This window comes from Centruroides sculpturatus, unplaced genomic scaffold, assembly GCF_000671375.1.
Source record: "Centruroides sculpturatus isolate CEXI.00-Female unplaced genomic scaffold, Cexi_2.0 scaffold45, whole genome shotgun sequence".
Taxonomy (NCBI): domain Eukaryota; kingdom Metazoa; phylum Arthropoda; class Arachnida; order Scorpiones; family Buthidae; genus Centruroides; species Centruroides sculpturatus.
In genome coordinates this window covers 588836-599390 of record NW_019384310.1, presented here as the reverse complement: position 1 = coordinate 599390, position 10555 = coordinate 588836, and the positions used below count along the sequence as shown (strand labels likewise).

General features: G+C 27.4%; 1 protein-coding gene across 4 annotated transcripts in view; it reads right to left on the bottom strand.

Moving 5' to 3' along the window:
* Window positions 1–10555, bottom strand: part of LOC111621327 (adiponectin receptor protein-like) — a 56279-nt gene that overhangs the window by 21326 nt on the left and 24398 nt on the right. For all 4 annotated transcript variants that reach the window (XM_023363444.1, XM_023363434.1, XM_023363428.1 and 1 more), the window contains exon 2: window positions 765–922. In XM_023363444.1, coding sequence (XP_023219212.1) covers window positions 765–908 — 144 coding nt within the window. In that variant the 5' untranslated portion in view covers window positions 909–922. The remainder of the gene's footprint in view (window positions 1–764; window positions 923–10555) is intronic.

The window sequence follows — 10555 nt, the reverse complement described above, 5'->3', positions numbered from 1 at the left end:
GAACGTTTGTTTCTTGAAAATTTGATCACGATTTAAATACAGTATTTATTTTTAATATTACCGATATGTCATCGAAAAGAAAACGTGTATTATCATTAAAAGACAAATTAAAGTATTTGTTTCGATTATCCGGATTTTTCCTTATCCGGACTACCTTCATCCCCAATTAGTCCGGATAATCGAGGTTCTACTGTATTTTGAAATCTGGGAATGCATTATATTTTTACTATATGAAAAAGGAAATAATAATACGTAAGTATATAGTCTGAACATTGTAAAATAAGTCAAAAATAAAATTAACTAATGACAGTATTATTACTCAAATTAATAATAAATATGAACACTTATTAATAATTTAATGTTGATTGTGCTGTTAATTATTATTTTTGATGGAAATTGATACTATTGCTGAAAGTTATATACAATTAGATTAGAAACCTTATTTTTCAAAATATGTATTAAATCCACTTAAAAGTGGATAAAAAGCATAATTTTTAAATATCTCAATAAGAGAAAACAATGTTTTATTTTGGTATAATTTGTCAATGGAATTAGAGTATGAATTTCTTGATAAACACTTAAAGGATATATAAAATGAATTATTACTATCAAAAGAAGTAAGATTAGAATTACTAATTCAAATTTATTAAAAATTAGGATTAAAAAACTAATAAAAAATTTAAGTTAAATTTTTACTTAAAAAAATCTTTAAATTTAATAATTATTTACCATTAAAAAAGAATTATCTAAATAAAATATCTTACATCTGTTCCAGCCAATAAACTATTTCGCTTAGGAAGACATGATGTATTTATGTCATCATCGCTACTAAAATCCAATTTAGATAATGACGGCAAATGAGATCTTCTCTCTCTACAAATGCTTTCTTCATCTGGTGTACGATCCATTATTTATAATAGATCTGTAAATATAATTTAGTTTTAATTGATTTACAGTTTTAAAATCTGAATATAAATATTTAAACAATTTATTTTCTAATTTTCCATAACAGGAATCAATTTAAATTTTAACAAACATTTATTTTATTTCAAATTATTCTAATATAATGTGGCTATTATGTGATGTATTTTCTTCTCATAATAAGAAAATAATTCAAATTCATTTCAAATTACAAAGTAAATGCTTTAGCTTATATTGACAAATGCAATACTTTTCCCTTTAACATAGTGATAAAACATTATTTTGATTAATTATAAAATAATTAAACACAAAATAGTACATGTTATTAACAATACTGATTTATTAATATTGTACTGACACACACAATCATATATATTTTATATTAATGTCAACTATATCATCTACTTATTACAAAGTGCCGCAAAACCAATTAACTAAGATATTAACATAATTTAAATTTTAAACTATATTAGTAATCAGTTGCTTCCTTAAAATAACAATCACAAACAGTTATTCAAAATCTGTTTTACCATTCTTACAATAGTCTTACTATAGGACTATACCTATGTTTGTTTTCATTTAAATCCAAAGACACAACAAAAATTAATATTTGAAACACAAATACATGAAATTCTGCAAAACAGATCTCTATAATAGCATATTTTAAATTAAAACAACTCTATAAATAACTAAAATTACTGAATATTTTTCAAGTTTATATATAAATTATTTCTGGTAAGTCAAAATATATTCTCAATGTCACATTGATTAAATTATTATTGGTTAAATGTTCTTGATTATGTTCAGTGTCAAGATCATGTCCATTTTCAAAAAGATAGTTCTTTATAATTACTGTATAATCTACGAGGGCTGTTCGAAAAGTTCGCGGCCTTGCCTATATGCGGTGCTGTGATCAATTTAATTTTTGGCGGGAATAATTCAGCCATCCTTGCTAAAGATACGATACCAATTTCCGCTTGATTTGTCGTAAAGTTTTGCCACGACAGCTTAGCAGATAGTCAATGTGAACATGCTTTGTCAAAAATGGAGAAGACAGACTCATGCGGTCATAAAATACCTGACGAAAAAAGGGTTGACAGTATCTCAAATCAAAGCTGACATGGATGAAGTTTTGGGAGAGTCTTCTCCTTCGTAAACCACTGTGAAAAAATGGACAGCCCTTTTTAAATCTGGCAGAGAGAGTGTGAAACATGACCCTCGCAGCGGACGGCCGTCAACTGCTGTCACTGAAAAAAATATCGACAAAGTTTACGATTTGGTGTTAGCAGATCGCCGTTTGAAAACGCGTGAGATAGCTGAGACAACAGGCATCTCTGTCGACCGAGTGCACCACATCCTAACCGAAAATTTGGGTATGACGAAGGTCTCAGCAAGTTGGGTGCCGCATCTGCTGACCGCTGAGCAAAGACGTGTTCGCACTTTGATGTCAAAGAAGTGTTTGGACTTCTACAAGAAAAACCCACGGGATTTCTTGCGTCGGTTTGTGACTACTGACGAAACGTGGATCCATTACTACACTCCTGAAACAAAAGAACAGTCGAAGCAATGGAAACACCACAGTTCGCCACCACCAAAGAAGGCAAAGACAGTTCCATCAGCGGGTAAAGTGATGGCCTCGGTTTTTTGGGATGCTAAAGGCATCATCTTTATTGACTACCTAGAAAGAGGAAAGACCATTAATGCTGTCTATTACTGTGAACTTTTGGAAAAACTGAAGAAAGAAATCGAAGAAAAGAGGCCACACTTGAAGAAGAAAAAAGTTCTGTTCCACCACGATAATGCACCTGCACATTCCGCCAGAATCACTGAACAAAAGATAAACGAACTTCGCTTCCAATTAGTTCCACATCCACCGTACTCACCTGATTTGGCCCCCAGTGACTTCCACCTTTTTCCAAACCTAAAAAAATTCTTGGCTGGAAAGAGATTCCACTCAAATGACGAAGTCATCTCTGAAGTGAACGAGTATTTTGCACACCTTGACAAATCGACCTATTGTGATGGCATAAAAAAGCTAGAACATCGCTGGAATAAGTGCATTGCTAACAAAGGAGACTACATTGAAAAATAAAAAAAGTTTTAACATTATTTTGTTTGTTGTTCTAATTGAGGCTGCAAACTTTCCAAACAGCCCTCGTATAATATTTTGGATATATTTATTCTGAAAAACTATTTTTGATAGAGGTTACAGCCAACAAGTTGAACAGTTTTTCAGAATTTGAAATTTCTTTTAAGATAATACAGTGGTACCTCAGGATACGAAATTAATCTGTTCCAAAACTGAGATCGTATCATGAAAATGTCGTAAGGTGAATCATTTTTCCCCATACGATTACATGTAAAACCAAATAATTCGTTCCAACACAAAAAACACACTCAAATTAAAGCTNTTAATTATTATAAAATGGCAAAAAACTGAAGTTTGAAGTAGGAATGAGCTTTATAAAAAAAACTATAAATGTCAATAATGAATAAAGTCATCATAAAGTCCAACCCTACTCAAAATTTGACATACAATCCCCTCTATCTCCCACCCCCTTTAACTACTGAAAATTTAATAAAATCAATTCCCAATACACAAACCTCCCGGCAAAATTTCAGAAATTTTCAACAAAAAGCACAGGAGTCATTAAGCTTCAAGGAGAGTGAACAAAATTGTGCCCTGCATACACTAACATTCATACAGAAAAAAGAAAATCCAAATTTTTTTTGTATTTCTTGATGTTTCAAGATTGAGTCCAAAACTATAAAAATCTTGGAGTGTCATTTTTTTGACTAATCATCCTACTTCCCTCTGTTATATATAACAGAGCTAGAAAAGTAAAAGTATAACAATACAACATTAGTAAATTATCTTTAATATGATAATAAAAAATGTAGAAGTTTCAAAGTAAGTATGATTGTACAGATAATAATTTACCACTAGACAGTTTATCAGTTTTCAGCTTGGCTTTTATGATACTCTAGAGAATGTTAAAATTTATTTCTAGGGTCGTCTCTTAATTTCTTGATAAACTATAAATTATTGAGTATCAGGTGAGCCATACATACCCAAAGTTAGAAAGTCAGTCAGTGAGATCTCAGTAAAGAAAAAAAAAAAAAGCTAACAACTCAACTGCAAACTATTGATTTATAGATAATAGAGTTAAAAATAACAATGAAATATTACATCATAAGTTAAATATACATATTTTAATGTTTTTATAGATTTTATAATAGATTGACTAGGGATTCCGATTCATCTAGGATTCCTTTTTTTTCATTTATCTTGAATTAAAAATGGTTTTTTAGATGTGACAGGTCACACACAAATATCAGTTTAATTAGTTTAAATTAATGAGTATGTAAATATTTACAATTTATATAAAGATCTATAATACTGCTTTTAGATATAAAAACATAGTGACTTAATTGGTATATATTATATTAATTTTCTGTAATAATAAATCCTTAAACATATATTATTCAGTTACTTGTTAAAATCAGATTTTGCAGACTAAATGGTGGCAGTTTAATAATACAAAAAGACATCTTTAATTATTTACACAAATATAATAATTAGTTTAAAGTGCTTTGATAAGTTATCTTAACTATTTTTAATGAAATAATGGCATTTAAGATAAAAGTATAAATATAGCTGCTTTAATACAAAAGGAAAGATAATCTATAAAAAGGATAGAGTCAAAATTTTGTTCTTTGTACTTTAAACTTGAACATTGAAATTATTCTAATGTAATTTGAATAATCTAATCTATATTAAGTCAATATAAAGTCAATTATTAAAGTAAACAGAAGAAATAACTCATTTAAAATAATTCTTTCAAGAAATATTTTTGCATTATTAGATCAGAAATGTGGTTTATTTTGTATTTTCTATAAAAGAAGAAAAATTTGCAGAATAATGAATTAATTAGATCAATCTCAAATAACAATATTAGGACAATGTTTTTTTGGTTTATCCTGATAATGTAAAAACATGCTAGGTAAAAAAATTTAATATAATATTTCTGTACATCTATAATTCTATGCAAACTGATTTTTATTGGTTGAATGTATGTTTCTATGGCAACTGTGTTTGAATTCAAATTTTTCAGATTTGAATTCAAACACAGTTGCCATAGAACAAATTTGGACAGATAGACAATCCCAAATGATTAATTGTCAAATTTATAATAACTTTGAAGTTTAAATCTGCTTTCATTTAAAAGGCCAGCTTAAAATTGATTGCTTATAGCTGGTTTCTAAAATAATCCTATAATTTGTAACAATACGAGTAAAAAGAAAAAAAAACACTTCATTTAATGAGACTATCCAATTTTTCTATAAAAATATTAAAACAATATATTTTATACATTAAAAAAAGTTCAATTTTCTTTTTTTTAATCAAGCAAAATGCATGAAAAACTATTTCAAGAATTAAAAATAATTCATAATGTATGTTAAAGGTATCATTATGAATGAAGTAGGTAAAAAGTGAATAGAATCAACATAAATCAGGATTCAAAACTTTGCTATTAATTACTTTTATGATTCCTTATCCTAATAATTTGAAATTATGTAAAACTAACTTAAGACAAGTTTTTATTTTTAGATGAATTTTATCATCAGATTTTGAAGTTAGAACTACATAACTATTGATTTCAGAAATGTTAAGTGCTGAAATTTGATTCTACATCTATATATTTATAACATATATATCATTAACCTTTGTAGAGAGGGTTAGTCAGATATGGCACTATCACAATGTAGTGGAGAATAAATGAGAAATTTTTTAAGAATTTTCCCACGCGTTTGTCTCATTTCCATTTCAGAAAAAATTTTTTAAACAGTTATGTCTAGTAAAGAAAAACTCTTTATTTTCACATAATTCCTTTTTATGTGAATTTTTTTTGGCTGTAAGTTTTGGCTAAATTTTTTTTGCAGATATAAATGTCATTCTCCCGTGCCACGTGATCGCCCTTGATGAGTATATCTGTCAATCGCCGCAGAGTGGTTAACTTATCATAAAAGCAAAATTCTAAATTTCTGAACTGAAATAGAAAGAAATTAGTTTTAAAATAATAATCCCAATATGCCAGATATATGACTTATAAAAATTAGTTATAAAAACTTAAGTTTTACAAGAAGATTCTTTCCAAATTATGTATTTTAGTCTGAATCCATGTATTCAGAGAGTTGCTAAGATTCAAAATTAACTAATATTTTTAAAATATCTAACTACAAAATTACATTCCACATCTATAAGTAAATAATATATTTCAAAAAGACTGTCTACTAAACTCTCAAGGCAGTGAAATAAATCAATTATTCACTATTGAGTAGTCACTGTATCAAGAGATACTGTATATAAATATGACATATATCCATACAAGAAAAAAAAAAATTGTTATGAAATTTATAAGCAATGTTTAATTACTATATCACACAGTCAAGTGGCAGTAGGGAAGCAAACTACAGACTTACTTTTTCTGAAAAAAACTTAATTTGTGGAAGTCTAAAATTTATAGTTATGCTTCCAGAATTTAAATATCAAGAAGAAAAACATTAACATTATAATGCTCTACTTTTCTAAATTGTTATTGGAAAATAAGTAAAAGTATTTGTCATAAACAAAAATATTTGGATCTCTCTCTTTCTGATAACATTTTCATTAATTACATTTAATTTCAGAAGAACTGTAACAACTACATTATAATTAAAATATAGTTGTTGATTATACTGTAAAATTCAATACCTATACCTATACCACCAACTATAAACATTTAAAAAATTTTAAAAATTTTTAAAGATCATTTAAAGATTTAAAAAATTCAAGTACATTAAAATATATCTTTTTTTGAATTGATTAAGGGCAACTTTTATTCTACAAAGCTAATTGTAACCTTTTTGGCTATATACATCATCAGATGGCAATAAATTCTTAATGCTTTTTCTATAGGAAAATTCTAAAACTTCTCAAAATCAGAAGTAGCCGGAACCAATCATTTTTGTTTTAGAATCCTATTTAAATTCTTCTATTAATATACAATTCAGAATTTTGAAAATAGAAAATTTGTAAAAAAAATTAACAACACAGCTTTAAAACTTCAAGAATTTTTTGAAAATGTTACTCCCAAATAAAGAGCATTAAATTCTTAACACCATCTGCTGAGACCTTGTGCATAACCAAAAAAAGGTTACAGCCTTAACTTATGCAATTCAATTCCTATATATCTTGTGCAAATCAAGAGATATTTGGTAAAAATAAATATTTATATATTACTTTTCACTAACTAATATTGTACTTTGATACTTTATAGTCTATACTAATATTATAGAGAGGTAAAGTTTGTAAGTTTGGATGTAGGAGGTAATCTCAAACTATTCATCTGATTTCAAAAATTCTTTCACCAATATTTACAATGGACCTTCAGGGTGGGCATAGGCCATATATTATTCCGTTAAACATTCATATAAATTAAAAGATATCATCTAGGTAAGAGTTATATTTTTGGTGTCAGCAGGTGGTGAGGGGCAAGATGTGTATGTACAGTATATGAGATAGGTAACTGTGCAGTACAGTCATGTGGTCGGCAAGATACGCAGTGCACGTGTCCAAACTTGTATATTATATAGATGTCGAAATTTCCCTCCATGTGGGGAGAGGGACAAAATTAAAGCTTACCATGAATAACTAGTCTTCCATTATTCTATTTTAGATGCAGTTTTTTGCATTTTTGGTTGCATTTTAATAAGTTATGTCAAGAGAATGTATACAAAGAAGGAATTTTTCAAAATTCCCCCACAGGGAGTGTTATACATTTATAATAGATACATTTTGAGCCACAGCAACGCATGGTCAGGTACAGCTATAAAAAAAATTACAAATTTTACATTTTTTACATAAACCTCTTTTGGAAGGGATGTATTGTCTTTGATTCCTGCATACTTAGGCATATATAGGATTAGCAAACAAAGTGAGATATGATTGATTTTCACAAGCTAAAAGTATTGAATAATCTATCATCATATTTTTATTCCTGTATAAAAAGTTTTACTAATTCTATTCCCATAAAATTATACTTCAAAACAGTTATTTATTGCATGGCAGGCAATGTTCTAAGTTACCTCTTTTTGATTAAAAATTTAAAAAAATGTTGCTGTTAGTTATGTTAAATGAAAAAAGAATTTCATTTCTGTTTATCTTACAATTCATACATTTATGATGTGCTTGTTTTAAACATAACTGAAGTTATTTTAGAAGTAGCTTTATTGTATCCTAAACAACAGAAATCATCAATAAAAAAGAGCATGATCCACTTCTCTTATTTCTTGTTCAGTAACTGCAAATGCTCTTTTCACCATGCCACAATCAAACAAATACAATTACTCATTATCTCATTACAGCACAATGCTAACAACCTATAGCAATAGTTAAAGAATTTATGATTAAAATATGGAATTTATATTTTCAAGAAAATTGCAAAAAAGTTTTTCTTGTTTTAACTGGGCATATTTTCCACAATCAACTTGTTAGCCAAGCTTGTTATGCATCAAGAAATTTTCCTCAATAAACTTTATAATTGATTGATAAACATTTATATTTATCTTTTTAATAGATAGAAAGGAAAACTGATTATAAAAAAACAAACATTTCTAGCATATTTAAGTCATTAGAAACACTATAGAGTTTTACATTTTAATTCTAAATTTCAACTAGTGACCTATACATATACATAAACTTAGTAAAACTTAGGATACTATTATAAAATTACAAAACAAGTGTTTTACATTTTTAAAAATTGAGAAATATTACAAAATAACCTGTTTCATCATTACCTTATATTTCAAAATAGCATACAAAAAAACCATTTGAATTTAGGGAATACCACATTATGTAGGTTGAAACAATTTATTTTTAGCTACAAGCTTTCATGAATAGGATTACAATTATGACAGATAAGTTTTAGATACAGAATGATGATAAAAATCATTTAAATAAGCCAATGATCTGAATAATAACCAAATTTTGTTATACAACAATCAACCAAGCTGAAAAATGCTGAATAAACCTGTCAAATAGATGATAGATGCAATACCAAATTATAAAAAACATTATTTGTGAGTTTACTTGTGCATGTAATGGCATTAATATAAAGTATATTGACATTTAATAACAAACTCTGATTAGTTTAAAAAATGAACAGTTCAATAATATTACTAATTTATTTATATTTTTATTTAAATTATAAATGTCAAAAAATGAAAAATTAAATTGAAAACAATTCATAATAAAAATAATCTTAATTTGAAAATCATAGCATACCACTTAATTTCTGAATTAATTTTTACACAAATTCATATAAAAATTTACAGAAAAATGATTATAATAATATTCCACAAAAATTCTAAAAATTGTATATTGAAGTCTGATGACAACAACCTTTACAGACAAAAAGTTGGATGTACTTGGATGAATTGAAACAGGAAATGAAGAAATGAAACAGGATAAACATTTCAAAACAACAGAACTGTATACTAACACTGTAATTTTGGAAAATATACACTTGTTTCTTGACAAAATTTACCATTTACTTCTATTTAATCAAGATATCCATATATCATATTTTAAAATACTGTACATAATTGCAATGAACAAAGAATTAAGTCAAATTTCATACGTTTTGAAGTTTACTTCACATAGATGTCTTTTAATATCTTAACTCCTCACTTAATAAGACAGATGACTCATATTATGAAATTTCAATAAACAAACAATTTATATCCAAATTAATATTTGACATTCTGAATTGTATAAAGATTAATTAAAGGTGGAAGATTTAGTCCATAAAAATAGTTTTCTGTAACTACTGAAATATATTAACAAAATTTTAATAATAGGGTTTTGTTTAAATTGAAGAAGATCAACTTACTGATCTTGCATCTCAGATTGCTTTCTTTCAAAATTTTTTTCTGAAATTTTTAAGTTTCCATTTCCCCCATTTCTTTGTAAGAGATTATTGCAATAAAGTTGCTGCGCTTCTTCACTTTTGATTTAATCACTTTGTGATGAGCAAGCATGGCTATATATTATTAAAATAAAGTTGCAATGTAGTCTACAAACATCTTCACATAAAAAGCTGTTTTGCTTTTTTATTTCTTAGTAATAGTAGTAGTAAATAAAAATAAAATTGAAAGAAAGAAATCAGATATTTCCACCTGTGATACTTCCGTTTTTAGTATTATTTAAATTATTTTCATATACAGTAGAACCTCCATTATCCGGACCTCTATTATCCGGATATTCGATTATCCGGATTGTTAAAAATAAACAAAAATTTTATGAATTTGCTGATTTGCACATGGCGAATTATGATACTATTTATGTACTGTACGTGATGGAATGCATAACATTTTTTGTTTCAACAACGTCTCACCAAGCACAGTGGTCGTAAACTCTTAAAAATATTTTACGTAGTAATAAAAATATAACCTGACATACGTATTTATAAATTATTTATATTCAAATTACATCATTTCTATGACCAAGGGCGGCGTAAGGCATGGACGACGTGGGCCACCGCCTATGCCTCGCGATCCGAAGGGCCTCACGCCTCGAAGGTTTATGCATTAC